Raw genomic sequence first — 21,289 nt, 5'->3', positions numbered from 1 at the left:
CCTGAGATTTTTAAGCTCTTGTAACATTTCTGCTGGTGCCCACTAACTGGTGCTTTTCCTTTAGTTGATGACTTCAGTGAGGAATCATCGTTTTATGAAATTCTTCCCTGTTGTGCCCGTTTCCGCTGCGGTGACCTCATTGTGGAAGGCCAGTGGCATCACCTAGTTCTGGTCATGAGTAAAGGCATGCTGAAGAACAGCACAGCTGCACTCTACCTCGATGGACAGCTTGTTAACACTGTTAAGGTAAAATAAATCTTTCAATTCTCATTTTTACTGGTTTGAGTGATTTTTTTTCTCTGTGCAGTAAAAAAACCTTACAAGAAAAAAGTGCAAAATCAACCACCACCACCCCGTCCAAAAGGTGGTCACCCCCAACAGAATAGAAAAAACCCCAACCCAAGCAACAAAACAAAAAACAACAAGCAAACACCACATTTATTTGCAAAGATCAATACCTCATTGTTAGGTGGAAGAAACTGCAGAGAGCAGTGAAGAACACAGTGGACCTGTCCACTGAGCACAAAATATTCCCAAGCTGTAACAGATATCCAAACATCATTTGACAACTGGCAGGTGTGGGCTTTAAGATATAAAGCATAACCTCGTATGGGGTTTAAACTAGCTAATGTTACTATACTGCTGTAGGTAAAACAGCATGTTGACTTCCAGAGTTTACCTCCTAGTATTCCTTTTGCAAGAGGAGGACTACAGTATGTTGTTATGCTGACAGCTGTAATACATGAGTGTCTATCTGGCCATCTCTCTGGCTATGCATGACTACATTTAATAGCTACTAACAGAATTTTTACAATGTAAATGGACAAAAGCCTGTGAGGTTGTTATTGTCTTTATATATTAGCCAGGATCTTACTCGTTTATTTGTTTAACCATTTGAAAAGTCTTGCTGAATTTAGTTCATCACATTTGCACTTTAACTTGAAATGATGTAATTTCCAAAGGCTGGGTAAGGAGAAACAACACTACTTTGAGCACCATGTCTTTAGAATCAAGATACAGCTTTTTTAGGCCCAGAATTGTCATGTTCTTCTGTGTTTCCATACACATCTTCATCTTTTGATAGCCATTTTTGGTTTTCACATTTCCTTTGTGTTTAATGTTCAGTACAGTGTCAGAATACCCTCCGTTACATAGCAATCATTTAGTACCTCCCCTGGCTTGCAAAACGATTTTTGGACAAAATTTCTGATCTTGTCACGGTACCCTTGCTCCCTCACTAACTTGCCTGTGTTTTGTTCCCTCACAGCTGCACTACATCCACAGCAGCCCCAGTGGCTCTGGCTCTGCCAACCCCCCCGTGGTCAGCACCGTGTATGCCTACATCGGCACGCCGCCCGCGCAGCGCCAGCTCTCCTCCCTGGTGTGGCGCCTGGGCCCCACTCACTTCCTGGAGGAAGTGCTGCCTGCCCCAGGGGTCAGCACCATTTACGAGCTGGGACCGAATTACGTCGGGAGCTTCCAAGCGGTTTATGTTCCATGTAAGTACAGGTCAGGTGGCACCTGGTAACTTGGGCTGGCTGGGCTGGAGTTTTTGTGTGTGTACTGGCAGAAGAGGTGAGAGAGTATGCAGGAGCAGGGAGGAAAAGCTTGCTCTTCACAGGAAGATTAGTAGCTGCTGTTGAAGAGGATGATAGGAATCCAAATTCTTGTGCTGAGATATAGTAGAAGTGCTTGTATTCCTCACTTTGGTTTTAAACCAGTTAGAAAAGTCATTATTCATACTGCATGCAATATTTATCTGTAGAAAGTGAAATCAGAAAGGATACAAAATTTTAAAGATATGGTTATATATTCTCTTGGAATCTTGTGTCTCTCATACCATTCCAAGGCAGCTTTCCTATCAAACTGTAATAAAAAACCAGTTGTCACAGGCAAAGATGCAGATTTACCAAATGCTTCTCTGGCTTTTGATTGCTTTGTTTTCCTTCAGAAGAGAAGGGAAGTTTACAGCCTTTAGGCTGGACAGTATCACATCTCAGCTATTTGCAAAATCTTTTTTTTATACCTATTCTGCACTATAAGTTGCTTAAGGTTTTACTGTTCAAATTAAAAGAAAAACAACACCATTAATGAAGGGAACTTCTGTTTTGTCTTTAAGGTAAAGATTCGAAGTCTGAAGGAATCAATCCATCACCAGTATCTTTGGTACCAGAAGAAAAGGTCTCCTTTGGTCTCTATGCACTGTCAGTTTCTTCATTTACAGTGGCAAAAATAAGGAAAGTTTACAACAAGTTGGATAGTAAAGCTATTGCCAAACAGGTATGTTGGGAAGTCAGTCAGTAAATGTGTATGGCGTTTTCCTTTCTTTTAATTTGGTTCAAGACAATTTGCTCGATGCAGCCAGGAACAATCTAGTCCAATCCCCCTCCTGTGGGCAAGGATACCTTTCACTGTGTCAGGTTGCTCAAAGTGCATTCCAACCTGACCTTGAATGCTTCCAGGAACTGAGAACTCACAGCTTCTCTAGGCACTAGATGGCCAGTCTTGGGGCTTTCTATGATGGGGTGACTGCATCAGTGGACAAGGGAAGGGTTACAGATGTGGTTTATCTGCACTGCTGTAAAGCTTTTGACATAGTCCCCCACTACATCTTTCTCTCTAAATTGGAGAAGTATGGATTCAGTTGGTGGGCTGTTAAGATGTATGAGAAAGTGGTTGGACAGTTGCATGCACTGGATAATGGTCAGTGGCTCAGAATCCCAATGGAAATTGGTGACAAGTGCTGTCCCTCAGAAGCCCATGTGGGGGCCAGTATTATTGAATACCTTTATTAATGACAGAGAGGGATCAAGTGCACCCTCAGCACGTTCACTGATGAAACTGAGTGGTGCTATTGACACACTTCAAGAACAGGATTCCATCCAGTGGGATCTGGATGAGTTCCAGGACTGGGTGGGCTCATAGAGAAGCAAGCCAATTGCGGAAGCTCATGAGGTTTAACAACACCGAGTACAAGGTGCTGCACCTGGGTCAGGGCAATCCCTGGTATCAATCCAGGCTGGGGATGAGCAGATTGAGGGCAGTCCTGCTGAGAAGAACTTGGAAGAAGGGGGGTTGGGCATGACCCAGCACTGTGCATTCACAGCCCAGAAGGCCAGACATGTCCTGGGCTGCATCCAAAGCATCATGGGCAGCAGGTGAGGGAGGGGATTCTTCCCTTCTGCTCTGGTGAGACCTTGTCTGCAGTGCTGCATCCAGCTCTGGGGTCCCCAGCACAAGAGAGACGTGGACCTGTTGGAGTGAGTCCAGGGAAGACCACCAAGATGATCAGAGGGATGGAGCATCTCTCCTGAGAGGAAAGGCTTAATCTGGGTTTGTTTTATGTTATTCCTGGTCACAGTAGGAAAATTTGTAAGTTATGGATTTTGGACTTGCATAAAAATAACCTCTTCCCTTCAACTCCTGCTGGTTTTTTCTTGTTTTCTTCAGCTGGCAATTTCTTCTCATGAAAATGCCACACCTGTGAAGCTGCTACATAACTCAGCAGGACATTTGAATGGACCAGCACGCTCCATTGGTGCAGCTTTGATAGGATATTTGGGTGAGTTGAGCATTTAAGAATTATTATGCTTTAAAGTTATTAATTACTTGTCAGTAAGAGCTTAGGTCTAGAAAATAAATCACGTGATTGATGAATGTTAATGGTGCATTGTATTTACTGAACATTTTTATGTTTTATGGATATATTATCTTTTTTGCTCACATGGGATACTTGTTTCAGTTTATGATTCATTAATATTAAAATATATTCAATTACTTTACCTTAGGTCATAAACTATTGTTATATATTTCCTTCACTTTCTCTTCGAAGGTGTCATAATTCTTCTAGTAACCCTCTTTTTATATTTCAAGTAATGCTAAAATGAAAAATGCTTTCATATTTTCACAATTATTTCTTGCAAAAATTTGATTTGAATGTATTTTAATTAATTCTCTCTGTGCTCAGGAGTAAGAACATTTGTCCCCAAACCTGTTGCCACTACACTACAGTACATTGGTGGGGCTGCTGCTATTTTGGGACTTGTAGCCATGGCATCAGATGTGGAAGGGTTGTATGCAGCTGTGAAAGCCTTGGTCTGTGTGGTAAAGAGCAATCCACTGGCCAGCAAAGAGATGGAAAGAATCAAAGGTTATCAGGTATGTAAGAAATGTCTTAAAACAGACTAGGCTGATTGCATTGAATTTCACTGCTCGTCATCACAGTTCCCATGGAAATCTCTTGTTGTGTTGTAACCCAAGTTTCTCTTTAAATGTTTCTTGAGGTCTTTGTTAATTAGCATAGATGAATTATTTACAATGTATTTTAAAGGAGAGGGTGAAAAGTTTTTTGCTAAGCCGTTGTGCAAATTTAGCTGCATTGCTGAAACTGAGCCTTCAGTAACATCACGAAGAGCACAACTGTTGCACTTAAATGAGTCTTTTCTTGTGATTTTGAACCCATCCCTGGAAGCCCGGGAGCTTGTGTCTCTGATGTGCCAGCAAGAGAGAGGATAAGGATACATTAAAAAACCCAAACAAGTGAACTCCTAGAAGCATCCTTTTAAGGAGACTGCATGGATTTTGTAGTTAGTGATGCTGGTTCCTTTCAAGCTGAAGATATTAATTCTCCACTGGGATGGGGGAAAGGCAATCCTTATGCAGAAGGATTGGTTGACTGATTCAAAGAGGTCTTCACATGAGCAGTGTGTTTTATGTTTCTCAAGGAGGTTGCTTTACTGAAATGGAAAGTTCTGTGGTTTGGGCTGTGTATTTAGAAACCTTGAAATGCTAGTCCCTGGTGCAGTTACATCAAAACGTATCGTTCCAAAGAGCCTGGTGCAGACCTTGGCTTACCGTGAGCAAACAAGTCTAGACAGTGTCCTTCTTGTATCATGAGTAGTCAGTGGATCGTCACAAATGACCTTACATTCCACTTGTATTGAGATCAGCAAATAGTGTGGTTTGAGGGAGATTCCCAGAAATCTGTGTTTGTTTAGTGTTTCAATGAGGATGGTAAAGCTGAACAGGCCAGGATGTTGAGTGTTTAAACAAGTTTGCTTCAGAAGAAAAGAGACTATAACAGCAAATCTGGCAAATGGTTCTTTCCATGCCCAGGTTATAAGTTAGAGCAGAAGTGAGGACTGCAGTCATGCCTAGGGGAACAAAGCATAGCAAGGAAAAAAGAGGCTTATTCATATTTATGTTAGTTTTTTTCAGTGCCAGAATACCTCTCATTTGGGCATGCAGTGCTCTAGGCCTGCTCCATTTGTCTGCCATGTCCATGATTGCTGTCCAGGAACATAACTGCTTAAGGATGTGCTGTCATTGACTGACTGCCAGGGAGCTGAGAGCAGTGTGTGTGTCCCTAATCCTCAGGGCCTAGATGCTATCTGTGGTGTAAACAGACGTTTTATGAGCTAGAGAGTGTCCTGGATATGCCACTTTTGTAATGAACTGCAATGCCACTTTCAAACTCTTTCTTCAAAGAGTATCAACCAGCAGACATACGTTAAAGGCCTTCTCAAAAGGGGCACAGGCATTTCATCTCTCCTCCAGCATGCTTAGACAACATTGCTGTGTGCTCACAGGATTAATTCCTTTTCTGTTTACTTGTTTAAGCTGCTGGCAATGTTGTTAAAGAAGAAACGGTCTCTTCTGAACAGCCACATTCTCCACCTGACCTTTTCCTTGGTGGGAACTGTTGACAGCGGACACGAGACATCCATTATCCCAAATTCTGCTGCCTTCCAGGACCTGCTCTGTGATTTTGAAGTATGTAGAGCTGCACAGAAGAGTGATTATTTTGCTGGATAGTGATTAAGTCTAGTGTACCTCAAATACTCAACAGTAGCAAATTAGGCTGTTATACTGAGAACTTCCTATTTCTTATATAGTACAGTGAAGCAGGTGAGCAGCAAGATTATTGGTAACTTTTCCTGCTGAAATGGCTTGAATCACTGCACAAACGATGGGTGCCACAGGTGTTTCTTTCTGCTTTTTGTTGTTTTAGAAGTCAACATTCTGTAGTTTTCTGTTCCTCAGTTTCTTTTCACCTATGTGTTCTACTGCAGTACATATATCAAGGCATGAAAAGTGCCCTGAAAACAAAAGTAGAAGGTAAACTTTCAACATAGCGCATGGAAATCACTTTATCGTACATCTCCTGCAAGGTTATTAGTAAGGGAGTTAAAATTCTGTTTGCATAACCTATGAAATACTTAAATGTTGTGTTAGAGTAAGGAAAGTAGCAAATTTCAGAGGGAAATGCTAATGCAGTAGAAGCTGATAAAAGATTCCCAGAATTTACCTTTTGGTATGTGCTCCTTTGGCATTATCTGCACCTGACATAAAACTGACTAAAATAATTCTGACTCATGTACATTAAAGTAAGTAATGTACCACTGCCACTGCTAAGCCAGCTATAAGTTGCTGACTTAATATTGCAAGTCAGTTTTGCACAAATGACTTAATAGACTTAACCATTTCCTTTTTTAAGATGTCTGTTTGAGTACTTCAAAGCACTCCTGGAAACCTTATTTAAGAAGAAAGTCTGAGATTTAGACTATTGTTTTTTCAGTTTTTTTATTGTTGTTTTAATTATTTACTTTATTCAGAAATCAGTGACCCAAACATTTCACTTAGTTTAGATAAATTAGATGTTCTTACTCATGCAGAACAGGGAAATTAAAATATTTGTTCTCATCATTTTAAATTATAAGATTAGGAGAAAAGCAAAAACTAGAAAGCTTTTCATTTAAGCCGGTTTTATACACCAGAGCACAAATATTAATTGTGCTTTGTTCAGTAGCAAATCAGTTCTAAGATTTGCAGCTGTAACTGTGAGCTTTCTGGCTTTTGTGTCTTCTATTACTTCTATTGATTGAACAATTGATACTTTGGGGGTATTGGTAAAGAATCTAAATAACTTAAATGCAGGCAATGCTGGGTAAAAAATAAAATCAGGGAAGACCTTGAGTTTAATCTTGGAGGAAGGTAGTAAGTTAATTTTATGAAGACATAAACCTTCACCTAAACGAAATAAATTTAGCACAGCCTTGTAAATCCCAATAGCTCCTTTGGAGTCATTGCACTTTCTGTTTAAAGTTTGTGCAAAAAGACAAGGGTGTGTCACCTTTTGTCTAGATCCCTTTATAAGATCCCTTTATAAGTTTTCAGCGTGGTACCCTTACAGAGAATATTTTTTGAATTGATGTGTGGTTTGTCATGCCCAGGTAAACAATCATGTATATGAATGATTTTAATATCTTCATTACCTTTGATTTATTAATGTTGTTTTTAACCTACAAGTCAATTTGTGTACAAAAAAATACTGGTTTTTCTGTGTTTCAGGTCTGGCTTCATGCACCCTACGAGCTTCATCTGTCATTATTTGAGCACTTCATTGAACTCCTCACTGAGTCAAGGTATGAACTGATGAAAGCCTAGTAATGGGATTTACAGGATTAGATGATATTTAGAGGATACTCCAATTTTAAATGGCCATCTCATTTCTTTTCTTCTTCCAGTGAAGCAGCAAAGAATGCAAAGTTAATGAGGGAATTCCAGCTCATCCCAAGACTGCTGCTGACTCTTCGAGACATGTCCCTGTCCCAGCCCACTATTGCTGCGATTAGCAATGTGCTGAGCTTTCTGCTTCAGGGCTTCCCCAGCAGCTATGACCTACTCAGGTAGCCCACCTGGATAATTTTGTCTTTCTTGGTTCTGCTACCTTGGTCAAAAGTACTTCATGGTCATACTGCTGAGGAGTATGTGACATGGAATGCTCATGTACTGATTTTTTTTTTCCTCTATGAGCTAGATTGAACTAGACATTAGCAATATATTGAAGCCTTGATTTGCATATGATTTTCAGTTTGTATCTGACCAAGCATGATTGAATGGTCAAACTGGTTTAATGTTGTGCTGGTGAAAAGTAAAGTTGCTGAGCAGCCCCTTTTGTTCATGTAAAGCACTAAGCATTCCTCCTGAATACCATTGAATATTATTTGACATGGGCTAAGAAGATAATTCTGGTTAAAATGCAGTTTTGATTACTATCTTGAATGTAAAGTTTAGTTCCAGATTTTTTCTTAATCATCACTGTATAAAAAGGTATTTAAGGATGTCAGATATAGTGCTACTAATTCTGACTGATGAAAATTACACTGGTTACTGCAATTCATATGTACAGGAGTATTTGAAATGCTTTAAGAATAGTTTAACTCCTTGATAACTTGATTTTTTTTTATCTCTTATTTCATTATAATGGAAATGGATAAAATATTGTGGGGTTTAGGAGCTCTTTGCATATGCATAGTCATGTTTTCAGCTCCTTACTTTTAGGTACAATTAAAGGTATCAGAAGCCTCAACATGAGTATCTTACCTGTCTTTGTTTTAATTATACAGGGAAAAAAAATTACTCAAGAATAAAACTATTGATTTTATGCTTAAATTGTTACAGAACAGATTGTAGACCAGTGTTCTCTGCTCTCCTTCCTGGAAATAAAGAATGAAAAATGTTGCATAACTTGGGAAAAGTTGCACTAGCTAGGGGCCATTTCAGGTTAGCTGCAGAGGAAAGAGAAATATATTGCATCTCCTTTCTTGGAGTGGTACATCAGTGTCTTGTCATGGAAAACCATGACCCTGTGTTACATAACCTCAAGCTATAGGCATAAACGTTCTTCCAGAGTTGAGTAACCACTGTTTTGATCTAATAACTGTTCAGCTGTAAGGAGTTGAAAATAATGTTTTGCTCTCCTTTAACTTGAGGTGTTCCTTTTACTAGGACTCAGCGGTATCTCCCAGTTCCCTTTCCTGAATCCTAGCATTTTCAGGGTTCCTTACCTGCAGACTTGTCTGCAAGTATTCCATTAATTACTACAAATTAATTTGTGTTTTGGGTAGTAACTTTAAATGAAGACCATTTATATCAATCTTCATATGTGAGGAAGCTGACATTTTTGGGTATCTCCGGGTTGCTAGTGTCATGGTTTTGTATTTAAGGTGAATTATTGATAGATGAGAGTGCATCTGTCATATCAATGAGTGATGTTTTTTCTGTATACATCAAGGTTTGGACAGTTCATCTCTTCCACTTTACCTACGTTTGCAGTCTGTGAGAAATTTGTGGTCATGGAAATAAACAATGAAGAAAAGCTTGATAGTGGTAAGTGTTGGCAGTACTTAGAAGCAGTATACTAAAATACATTATAGTCTCTTCTGAGCTTGAATACAAAAAAAATGTATAAATAGTGTCATGAACAATCTTACAATATTGTTATAACCTGGCTGCCAGTTAGTGGGGCTTTAGTTTTCAGTATTGAGTGCAAAGCAGAGCAACACACTTTTTTTTTGCTTCCTTCATTTAACACTGTATGGTTTTGTTCTCTTTCCTCCACTTGCTCCCTCTAATCAGCTGTGTATCTCTGCTTCTTTGTGGAAAAAGGAAAAACAAAACCAAACAACTGGTTGCTAGGTGCGTCAGCCCTCCAGGTGTGAAAGAAGTGAAAGAATTAGCTAGGACTGCCTAGTAACCTTTTTGTAGGCAATAAAACCAAATGTTACCATCCTTCAATAGTTCTTACATTGAACCGATTTGAGACCATTTCTACCCTTATTTACCTTGTGCAATTGCATTTTCAATCTGTCTCCCTGAACAGAAATGTTTTAGTCCCACAGTGGATGTCAGCCAAATAAATAGAAGGATTATCCAAAGAACCTCTGTTTCTACATCTCTTGGGAATATACTGGTGCAGAGGGACAAGTGAGAGAGATAGTTCTTTTTTTAGTTATATTGGTCTGGTGTCACAAACAGTTATATTGGTCTGGTGTCACAAAAAACAGGGTTTGGGCAGTCTGCACGTTCTGGAGAGGGACTTTGCACAAGAGCATGTAATGATAGGGTGATGGAGAATGGCTTCAAACTGAAAGAGAGTTGCTTAAGGTTGGATATATGGAAGAAATTCCTTACTGTGACGGTGGTGAGGGGGTGGTGAGGCACTGGAACAGGTTGCTCAGAGAAGGTGTGGATGCCCCATCCCTGGATGTGCTCAAGGCTGGTTTGGATGAGGCTCTGAGCAAACAGAGGAAGTCCAGTGGAAGGTGTCCCTGCCCATGACAGGGGGGTAGGAACTCAGTGGTCTTCAAGGTTCCTTCCAGCCCAAACCATTCCATGGTCCAGTGGGATTCATCATTATCTTCCTGTGCCTCACCTGTTCATTTTGAATAGTTTTGGTTTTGTGGTCTCAAAGATGATTAAATTTGAGCTTTTTAGTGAAAAAGAGGGTATTGGGTATTGGAGAGAGATCCAGATTGGTCTTCCCACTACAGGCCATGAGTTTCGTTTCAGTTTTTTTCCCCATGCTAACAGCAGCCTGAACTGGTTTTTGCCTACACAGGGGATTGAAGAACTTTGGGGAGAAATTCAGGGTGTGGCAGAAATGAAAAGAGAAGCTATTGAGGCAAAAAGCATGAGATTTTTAGGCTAGCGGAGTTCACCACTTTTGTTGGATTTCTGCCATAGAAGATCCTTTGTGTCTGTATCTTGTGCACAAAACCTGGGTCCAGAAATTTTCTATTTATCTGTCTTCATTTTTGCATATGTTACCTCAAGCTGTGCTGCCTTTTTTTTTTTTTTTAATAATGTAAAAGCAGGGTCCTCCTTTGACAGCATAAGCTACAGGAAGAGGGATTTGCAAAATAGCTGTAAAGTTAGTCCTGAGCTGCATGGATTGCCTTGGTTGCAGTAAATGTGTTTTTCAACTGATGATGAGCTTGGGGATGTGTTGAAAGAAAAGGAGACTAATTTTTCTCTCTCTTTCTTAGACTTGGAGAGATTTGCGAGGTATCAGGGTCGTTTCCTTACAATTTCAACATCCTCTCAAACCACTCTGCTTTCAAAATGCAAAATGTTTATTTAATTACCATGTTTTGCAGTTTTGAGAGAAGGGAGGGATGGGAAGGAAGGGTGACAGATAGTGACCACCTCAGTTCAGATTGTCTGAGAAGCTATGATTCTCTTTTACCTGTTCTTCCTGTTCTACAAGCTGCCCAAAGTCTGTGGGACAGTGATAAGGAGGCACCAGACATTTCTCAGCACCATATTACAGTCTGCTTGCACTTTAGGACAGCTTCCTTGGAGACTGAGTGGGGGGGTCAGGTTGTATTTGCTTATGTATGGAATTTATGAATAGCCTTTAAAATGCCCAAGTTCCAAAATCCTGATTTTGCCTCCTTTTTTTTTTTTTGGTTTTATTCAATATTTAGGTACAGAGGATGATTTTGGAGGACTTGTTTCAGCTAATCTTATTCTACTGCGGAACAGGCTTTTAGATATCCTTCTGAAACTTCTATATACATCTAAAGAAAAGACAACTGTTAATTTGCAGTAAGTACATAAAAACCCTTGAAGCAGAGAAAGGATATAATATTTTATTTCAAGGGGAAGAATTACACAGCTGCCCTTCAAATCGCTAGTTGAATTCCATCATTTTATAGGAAATGTTGAATGATTTATGCAAATGTCACTGAACTACTTTTGGGTATGCTAGTAGAAATGGGATACATTATTAATTTTGTTGTTTTCTCTCAACTCCATGTGTGGCTATAGAAAAATAAAATCTGTCCAAGAGAAAACTTTTGATTTTAGAGAAGTGGGATAGTCAGCTTCTCATTTGGCTGAGATCCAGAGGCTTCAGTAGGGGTTATCATTAAGATCATTGACCCTAGAATGCCCCTTTAAATTGCAAAAAACACATTCAAATGTTCCGAAGTAACTTTTCCCATAATAAAAACAAAGAAAGAAACAATCTTCCTTCATTTTTTAATACCAGTTCATTAAGAAGTCATGTGAAAACTTCTTGTTCAAAAAGATGATTTCAGTTCAGAGTTCCATATTTGTTATCAAAAGCAGCTATTGGAGAAATCTCATGCAATGGAATTAGTCCCAGGAGGTGTATTTAGTCCCGCCTTTCTTCTAAACAAATGCACATTACCTGTTTCATATAAAGAGTTGATAAGTGGTATTACTTGTTCATAGCAAACTTAACTAAGAATTTGCTCTTAAGGTTTTCCCTGCAGTGGAGGACTTGGTTTTTGCTATTGCTAGTAGAAAACTAAATGCTTAAAATGTGACTTTTATTTTTCCCTTCACTTAGGGCTTGTGAAGAACTGGTCAAGACACTGGGTTTTGATTGGATTATGATGTTTATGGAAGAACATCTTCATTCCACCACAGTCACGGCAGCCATGCGAATTCTCGTGGTCCTGTTGAGCAATCAGTCCATCCTTATTAAGTTTAAGGAAGGTCTCAGTGGTGGAGGGTGGCTGGATCAGACTGATTCTGTCCTGACCAATAAGATTGGCACTGTGTTAGGTAGGCATCTCAGCCCCTCAGGGCTCAGGGGTTGCTGGGAGCGCCTGTGCTGGGGAGTTGAACTCTGGGTTATTGTGGGGGTGCTGTCTGGCTGAGGCCTTTCTGTTACTCTTGTCTGTGCTGCCATCAGATGCTTCTGCACTTCATTTTCTTACTAGCAAGAATTAGGATTTCCTAGGCAAAAGGGAGTGGTTTTACAAAGCTACCTATAGCTGACATGACACAGATGTCATTGTAGTTCAGTTTTGGTGCCTCATGTGTAGCTAATTGGTTTTTTTGTCTCACCATTAGGGTAAGGTTAAGTGTGTCCCGTGGGCAGGGATGGCTGAGCTACTTGCAAAGGAAGTGTAGAGCAGCACTTTATGCACCCAGCTAATAAAGATGCAGTAAAATTTGCTTGTTTGATTATTTTTAATAGTTAATTGTGCAGCATTATATCTGAGCTGCTTTGACTAGTGAGTGCTGTGTCCATCAGATTTACCAGTTTGAATTTTTGCTGTCTTGGAAATTTCTGTGTTCACAGTATAATCTCAGCATTTCTTTTCCTTTTCCTCACCGCATTCTTGTGTACACAAGCACACTTTCTAGTAAAGGCTTTTTTATCAGGGTCTTAAATCTTCTGTTAGCCAGGTTATCAGACCTCTCAGTTTCTCCTTGTGACCTAGAATTGTGTATAAGATTTTAGTGCTACAGAGCCCATTTTGAGCATCTCTGAGCTGTCTGAAATGTATCTCCAAATGTTTGAAATAACGTTTGTCAGCTCTTTATAGAGAGGTGTAGTGGCAATTTCCCACCAACCTGGTTTTCTTTTTTCCAGTCAAAATAAAATAGTGCTTTTCAGATGAATGTCTATTCAGGCTCTGGTGCAAACTCATTGACATTAAATGAGGGTCTTTCATAAGCCTCAGTAGCCTTTAGATCAGAGCAGTGGTATCAATAGTACTTCATTGCTGTAAATAGCTGTTCAAGGAGCCACCTGTCTGTGTTGCAGCAGTACATGATCTGTTACTGCACTAAAAGTTTTTCTGAATTGGTTTACTGTAAGGAAGTAATTGAAGTCTTGTTGCAGTGATCTTCCTTCATGAAGAGGGCTCTTCCTGAAATGAAAATACAAAAACATAAAAAATTGTCTTTCTGCTTTGTATCCTTGATAGATTTCAAATATAGTATCTTGTTATTTTTTGCTTAAAGAAAACTCTTTTTACTGTTTCCCACAATATATCCCTCAGGATATTCAGCTACGAGTATAGGATGGTTCTTTGCATTGCCATGAATTAGGAGGATTAAGGAAACTGGTATTTCAGAACCTGTAAAACCCATGCAAATATTTTATTGTTAAAATAAAAAGCATCTGTTGTTTGGGTCATTCTGATTAAGGCTCTGTATTTTATTTAAGAAACAATTTTGCACATGCATTTCCTCTTTCTAAGTAAGATTTTGATTTACAATTACATTTGAAAGCATTTTTCAAGTTCCCTTTTTTTCCTATTATACTATCACTTTAATTGAATCCAAGTTAGGCTGTGGTGAAAAAGATATTTTTAAACTTGAGTCTCATAACCTGATAGTGACAGATAATCTAATTTTTGTATGCTGTGTTTTTTAAGAAATCATAACATACTGGCTCCAAGATTTCTCATGAAACCAAGTATGATGAATTTTGTTGAAGGTTATTGATAGAATTTCTGCAGCTGTGTAGCACAGATTTCATTAATTTGATTCCTGATAGAGGTTTTCTGTTTAAAAAGTCAGTTTCTGGTGGAAAGCGTGTCTGTATTTGAGCCTCAGAAAAACCATCTTGACCACTGGCAGTGTCAGACCAATGGCTTATAATGCTGATGTGGAGACTGACCTGTCTTCCTGCCTCTTTCCTTGCTTGAAAATAAGTGCTTTTGCCACCCAGTGTATTTTTTTTTCCCTTTAAGTAGGAGGTTGAAATACATAGGTAGAAGCATGGTCGCAAAAAGTGATTCTGGCAGCACTTAAATAAAATAAGACTGTTTAAGGCTTACTACCAGCTGATTAATCATTAACAAAATATCTGAAACAAGATGCCTTTGAGACTTCTCTGGACACAAATTAGCTGCCCGTTGACTTAAATGCACCATGGATTGCTGCTTCATTATATAAATATGTAACTGAGATTAAGGTGATATTTCACTCTCAGCCAGCAAAATACCTATTTTCAGAAACCTGGGTGTTTTAAAAGTCAGAAGTTATGGTCACAGCCAGAAAATGGATGTGTGTGTAAGCAGTTATATTAAGCAGTCTGTATGGAACAGCGTCATCTATATGGTAATGGAAAGCAGTAATTTCCTTTATTTTTTAATTGTTTAAAAAAAATGAGACATCTGAAGCAGAATGGTGTCATGTGTGATAGTCTGTATTCGCATGTTTGTTTTGTCCAGTATTAGTTTCTGAGGAGGTTCCCTTTTAATGTCACCAGATGAGCAAGAAGGGTCCTCACAGGTAATTCCCTCTTAATGTTGCCTTTGTGCCTTGTTTTCTCTCCCAGGGTTCAATGTTGGCCGGAGTGCTGGTGGCAGATCGACAGTGCGGGAGATTAACCGGGATGCTTGTCACTTCCCAGGCTTCCCCGTTCTGCAGTCCCTTCTCCCAAAGCACACTAATGTGCCTGCACTCTATTTCCTCCTCATGGCCCTTTTCCTGCAGCAGCCAGTCACTGAACTGCCTGAAAACCTGCAGGTCAGTGCACCTGTCATCAGCAGCCAGTGTAATCAGGGTGCCAAGGTAGGGATTATCCAGTAAGATGTGAATGCAATTCTGTCTGTCGTGAAAGAAAATAATGAATTAACCAGGCCCTTTCTTTCTCTGCAGCTGGCTCACAGTCATGATGCGGTGTTTAGTGCTAAGCCCTTTGGGTTGGGAGTATGGAGAAGCCAGCCTGCTATGGCTTAGCTGTCACTGGTGTCACTCTGGTCCATTTTGGGGTCAAATGAGAAGTAGATCCCTAGTTCTATCTGGCATGCTGTGGGCATTGAAGGGAACATAATCTTTTGTGTACTTGCTTTGGTTGTGACGTGGGTTTTTTGTGGTTTTTTGTTTAAGAAGTGGGCAGTTGCTATGTTAAAGAGAGTTCACAGGTTGCAAGCAGAACAAGGTTGCTTTTATTTCAGAAAGTCTCTGTGGTTTTATAGGGAGACAACTCAGTTGTTGCTGAAAAATGTTGATTGTTCTTATTTTGAACAGGTTATTTTGGGCTTTTTTGAAGTGAGTAGATACTATGTGACGTACAACAGTTCTAGGAAACTCCAGGGTAGTGCTTTATGAAGAAAAGCCACACTCTCCATTCTAGATAGACGGGGTGCCTATTTAGAATGGGTGCAGTGCTGACATTATTTATCAGTGAGAACTGAAAAGTAAAACTTCAAACCAGAAGGTGCCTGCCTTCTTTCTCAAGAGGAATACTTGACACACATTCAGCACTCTGCTATCATGAGGTAGAGGCATGAAACTCACTCCTCTGCCTACAGCATTGAAGTATGACACTGTTAAACCAAAGCTAAATTCAACTACTTAGTAGCACCCTTAATGCTAGACGTGGACACTTGGTTCCTTTTTATTTTTAATTAATTTAAATATTTAGACTTGCTGGAAAATACAACTTGATTTGTTAGTGTTGTTCTTTTTTTTTCTATGGAATACCATGTGGGTTTTACTGCTAGATGTGAGTCAACTAAGTAGATTGTACGGCACATGTGCTGACAATTCTTTTGTTTTAAAACAATTGCATACTTTGAGAAGTGAGAAGATGAGAATTGCAGTTTCATTAGCTCATGGTTAAAAGAAATTTTCTTCAGTGACATGTGACCTTCATACGACATTTGGTGATAAAGTTTGGAGGATGTAAACCAATTTTTTATCTACTGCAAAATGAGTATATTGTATCCGTAATAAAAAGCAGTATACAATTGCCCAGGAGAAAAGGATCATTTCTTGTCTTCTCTTTCACTTCTTGCAGTTTGATTTAGACTCAATTTGGACATTCATATTTGGAGTTCCTGCCTCCTGTGGCACTGTTACCTCCTCAATACACAGTGTTTGCACAGAAGCTGCCTTCTTGTTACTGGGAATGCTGAGGAGTATGCTGAATTCTGTAAGCATTGGAAATTTTGCTTGTATTTCAGTATACCGTGTTGTTCAAGTTTTCCACATGGTTAAAAAGCCAAATTAGAAAGGTCGAGGTTTTGTTAGTATCATGATAAAATTGGCTGTGAGTTAGTCTTGTAATACTTGGGTGGAAAGTGTAATTTTCTTGGGTTTTTCTATGTTACTTTTTTCCCTGTATCTGTAGAAATATTAGTAGCCACAAAATTATCACTGTTTTTCTGCAAAAAGGCTGAGCTTTCTGTTTAGCTGCAGTTGAAATGTAACAAGAAAGCAGAAGGATAGAATGTCCTTGTCAGAGATAATTCAGTTTCTTTCCCGATTAACATCATGGGAGAATGTTTGAGACTCTGTATCCCATCTGCTCAGAGCTTTGTGAGTTGCAGATTTTGTTCATGCACCTTCCCCATGCAGAGAAGTCCCTGACTATGAATAGCCCCATGCCAGAAGAAATTAATTTACTGCCAGAAAAATGTGTCATCTTCTCATCTTTGAATCTAATGTCAAGAGTAGGGCAAGTTGGTTTCTCAGGGGGAAAATTATGCATTTCCTTGAAGCCAGAATGTGTTATCTGCTGAAAATTGCCTCCTGAAGTGCTTGAAAAGCAGCACCGGTTTGGTTGTCATCTGTTGGATCATCATGTGTATGTGATATGCTTTATTGCTTGCATGTTTCTCCCAAGGTAACATGTCCAGAAGCATCTTCTGGACAAGTGTACCTGCTGCAGTACCCATTCCTGTTGTCACATGTTCTGTCTCTCTGCTGGTGACCAATCATTGTGTTTGGTCCTCACCTGTTTGGATACACTTCAGACATGCTCAGAGACATGTGCTGTGTCTTGTGTGCTGACACCAGGCATGTTCAACTGTGCCATCACATTTTGCATTGGCTTCAGTCTGGTCATGTTTGCCAATATTTCTGTGTCATTACATGGCAGGGCACACATTTTAGCTTATGGTCAATGATGTGCTGTAAAATGCGGTTGGTCTCCTGTTTGAGATGTGCTTGAAAGTGTGCTCTTCCTTTCTGAAGCAAGTGTTCAAGTGCTGCAGTCTGTGCTAATCTGGTGTTTGTTTCTCAACCCAGCCCTGGCAGTCAGAGGAAGAAGGCTCTTGGCTTCGGGAATATCCAGTGACCCTGATGCAGTTCTTTCGGTATTTGTATCACAATGTACCTGACCTCATTTCCCTGTGGATGAGTCCAGAGTTCCTGTGTGCGCTGGCAGCAACAGTGTTTCCTTTCAACATCCGACCATACTCTGAGATGGTAGGAAGTCCAGCTGCTTGCCTTTTTTATTTTTCACATGAGTGTTACTTTTGAGGATTTATCAATTACCAGTCATACCATGAAAAAGCTCTACTCACTTGCACAAGAGGTCATCATCAGGGCTGAGCTGGATGTTTGTACTTGGATTGTGGATCTGAGAGAAGAGTGTGTTAAACTGCAGGGCAGTTGTTGTGCAGGGACATCAGAGGCAGCATTTTAGGGGCAATAAACAGTTTGCTTGTTTTCTAGTGGACATCGTTTTCAATTGTATGAAAAATGCTAGCTCAAATTTACACAAGCAAAAGACTGTCAGCCCTCTGCTCTGGAGGATGTGATGAAACCTAAAACCTCTTTTTCCTCACATTTCCCATTCCCATTTCTGGTTTTGTGGCTTAACCACAAAGCAGTGTTCTTGTGTTTCCTGAAACTACTGAGCTCAAGCCAGGAGAGGATGTGAATTCAACTTGGCTTGCATTCTGGCTGAAGTTTTCTTTGAGCCTAGTGTCATTTGCAAATGATACTATTTCTAGAATATGAATGGAAAGGAAGAAAACAGATATTGTTAGCCAGTATCTAAAAGTAATTTTATTAAGAACATGGAAGGATAATTAGTCTAGAGGTTGCCAAATGCTAGAACTATGAAGAGTATGATAAAAAAACTTCAGGAAATAATAACTTGTGGTGCGCTATTATTTTGTTGTCAATAAAAGTGGGAGACCAATTTTTAATAGTGCCTGCTGGTGAGTCTCTCATAAAGACATGGGGTTTTTTGCTTTTTTGTTAAACTTGCATTTCAAGTGCATACTAGGAGCTTGCTCTCTCTCAAAAAAGTTCCACTTACAAACTGGTAATGCTGATTTGGCATTCACCTGTATAGAGTTTTTAGAGGAGTCTTGTATCTCTAAGCAGGTTTTAACTACTAGATCCCTTGAAATTCTGTGTAGCTGCCTGGCAACTTGAGCTCTTTGCTGTCTGAGGGTGCTCTTCACTCCAAATAGGTTTACTCCTCCAGTGTTTCTGTTTGCCCAAATGTGTAGCAATAATCAGTGCCTGGTGAAATACCTGAATCACAGCCAGATTTCTGCAACAAAACTGTTATAATTTAAATTCAGCCTTGAGAGAAGATTCTTAACTTTTTTAAAGGTCTTCCAGCTTTTCTGAGATTGCTATTAAAAATAGAAAGAATACCTATTTGGGCTTCTCTTAATTTCTTGAAAACACTCTCCTGCTAAAGCAGACCAAATGTTCAAAACATTTGGTTACTTGACATGTAAGCTGGCGATGCAGGAAGCCTGTTGAGGGAAATCATATTGTCTCCTCTTTCATTTAAGGAAGGGAGTTGCATAGAAAGAGTCAGTCTTCTGGATTTGACAGCTTTCATTACTGTTTGTGCTTTTGTTGCAGTCCTCTTTAAGAGCTAGCCTTTCAAGGTTTCTGTTCATCAGAAATGGGAAAGCTGTGGAGACCCTTTTTTTTTTCTTCTTCTTTTAGAGATTTTTGGGAAACCGGCTTACCCATAACTGCACTCTGATGAAGGTATTGTATTAAAAGAAAAAAAAAAGGCTCAGTTCCTTTTTGTTTTATGTTATGTAAGCTTGATGGCCTTTTTTAGTTGGCTTCTGTCTTGATTTTATTTTAACGGCTTTAGTTAATAACTTTTTCAAAACTTTTCTTTTTCTTTTTTTTTTTCAATGACAACATTTATTTTTGCCAAGTATCTAGAAATCATCCAATTCTGTTGGTCAGGGAGCATGAAACGTAACTCATGCCAGATCATCATTTGCCTTGAGAATCCAAAACTGAATGTTTCCATGTTGGAGAACTGATTCTGAATATCATCATTTTCTAAAACGGCTTCTTAAGAAGCAAAATGTGAAGTGAAATACCTTTAGAAAGACAAGCAAAGAACAGAGAAGTGAAGAAACTGCCATTAATTAGCTGATCTCTGCAGTTTTAACATGCTGGTTTTTACAGGTCACTGATCTCGATGATGAAGTTGGGTCCCCAGCTGAAGAGTTTAAAGCCTTTGCAGCTGATTCTGGCATGAACAGGAGCCAATCAGAATACTGCAATGTGGGCACCAAGACCTACCTGACCAACCACCCTGCCAAGAAGTTTGTATTTGACTTCATGCGTGTGATGATCATTGATAACCTCTGTCTCACACCAGCCAGCAAACAGACTCCACTGGTAGACCTTCTGCTAGAGGTAGAATTTCTTTGTGGTTTGTGTTTTAGTTTGGTTTTGTTATTTGAGCTTAGTTGTGACACCTTATTTTCCTAAAATGTTTTTTCTTCTATTGCCTTACAAAGTTATGCTAGTGATGACCTGAGATTCAGTGGAATTGTCATGAAATAAGAGTGGAAAAAAAAAGAAACACTAATGTTCCATAAAGAGTAGCTTGCTCACCTTTCTTTAATGGCTTGGAAAACCAGCATAAGAAGCTTTCTTCAAGTTTTATTTTGTAGAGTATGATTCAGTGGTTAAGCACCTTTCCAACCATGACATCTGTATTGACTTTGTTGAAAATATAAAACCCCTACAGAAATTAGGGTTTCTGTTCTGTTTGTATTAGATAAAAAGAAATTGTGCCGTAGATAGTGTCAGTTAGATAAAAAGACATATGGGATCATATACTATAAAACTTCACAAAATAACTGTGTTATCTTGGTGTAAATCAGCTTCTGAAGTTCATGACACTTGAAGAAAGCATTGTCCTGCTAATGAGATGAGGCAAGGAGGGGAGGAGTTCAGTTTAACTGCCTACCTTCAGACGGTACATTTTGAAATGTTCGCATCACTTCTCCTTCACCTTGATCCACCTCTTAGTTCCTCACCTTATGTGCTGCTGAGTCTCCCTGAATTTTTTTGAAAGCTGCAGGAATTTTGGGCCATACTTGCATGCTTGTGAATTTACTGACAAGTTTCCTGGGGCAGTTGGGCACCTCTTTGCTGTCACAAAGCAAAAACAAATGAAATGTCAGATGTCAGTTATCCACAGACACGGGAGGCATATTTGAGATCATATTCAAGTGGCTGCAGTTCTTCACAGCTCTTTTAACTTATCACTTGTCAGTGTTACTTGCCCATTAGCATAAATAGGATTAGGTAGGTACACACTGCCAAACTTACTGTTATTTCTCTTCCTGCAACTTAAATGTTTGATCTGTCCCATTTGCTCATTGTTTACTGAAGACGGTAACTTGTGTCAACTAGAAAATCACAGGTTGAACATATGTTGATAGTGGAGAGTTTCATGTACCTTTTCAGTATGTGTTCTTTTCCAGTACCTGTTATGGCAGAAGATAAATTTCCTGGATTTAAAAAGGAATAATGCCTGCTTTGCAAGACTGCATGCAGCCAGTGTATACTTGATGTACATGTTTAGTTTTTTGATGAAGCCAAAACTTTTTACTTGAGACAGAATTTTAAGAGAAAAAAAAATGTAGTTCATGGGAGCTGAGAGAAAAGGAAATATTGTAGAACACCATCCCTCTCCCCCTCTTTTGTTCAGAGA

General features: G+C 39.4%; 1 protein-coding gene across 9 annotated transcripts in view; it reads left to right on the top strand.

The window, feature by feature from the left end:
* The window catches only part of WDFY3 (WD repeat and FYVE domain containing 3), a 153,170-nt gene that overhangs the window by 100,988 nt on the left and 30,893 nt on the right, over positions 1–21,289 (top strand). For 4 of the 9 annotated variants that reach the window (XM_030947533.1, XM_030947538.1, XM_030947537.1 and 1 more), the window contains 16 exons: positions 65–246; positions 1,268–1,499; positions 2,120–2,280; positions 3,451–3,562; positions 3,968–4,158; positions 5,620–5,772; positions 7,351–7,424; positions 7,527–7,688; positions 9,077–9,171; positions 11,271–11,391; positions 12,161–12,378; positions 14,894–15,129; positions 16,361–16,495; positions 17,593–17,772; positions 19,264–19,308; positions 19,747–19,980. In XM_030947533.1, the coding sequence (XP_030803393.1) occupies positions 65–246; positions 1,268–1,499; positions 2,120–2,280; positions 3,451–3,562; positions 3,968–4,158; positions 5,620–5,772; positions 7,351–7,424; positions 7,527–7,688; positions 9,077–9,171; positions 11,271–11,391; positions 12,161–12,378; positions 14,894–15,129; positions 16,361–16,495; positions 17,593–17,772; positions 19,264–19,308; positions 19,747–19,980 (2,531 nt within the window). The remainder of the gene's footprint in view (positions 1–64; positions 247–1,267; positions 1,500–2,119; positions 2,281–3,450; positions 3,563–3,967; positions 4,159–5,619; positions 5,773–7,350; positions 7,425–7,526; positions 7,689–9,076; positions 9,172–11,270; positions 11,392–12,160; positions 12,379–14,893; positions 15,130–16,360; positions 16,496–17,592; positions 17,773–19,263; positions 19,309–19,746; positions 19,981–21,289) is intronic. The other 5 variants (XM_030947540.1, XM_030947539.1, XM_030947534.1 and 2 more) reach the window with 2 other exon arrangements.

The sequence above is a fragment of the Camarhynchus parvulus genome, chromosome 4 (genome assembly GCF_901933205.1).
Source record: "Camarhynchus parvulus chromosome 4, STF_HiC, whole genome shotgun sequence".
Taxonomy (NCBI): Eukaryota; Metazoa; Chordata; class Aves; order Passeriformes; family Thraupidae; genus Camarhynchus; species Camarhynchus parvulus.
This window is presented reverse-complemented; position numbering and strand designations above follow the sequence as displayed.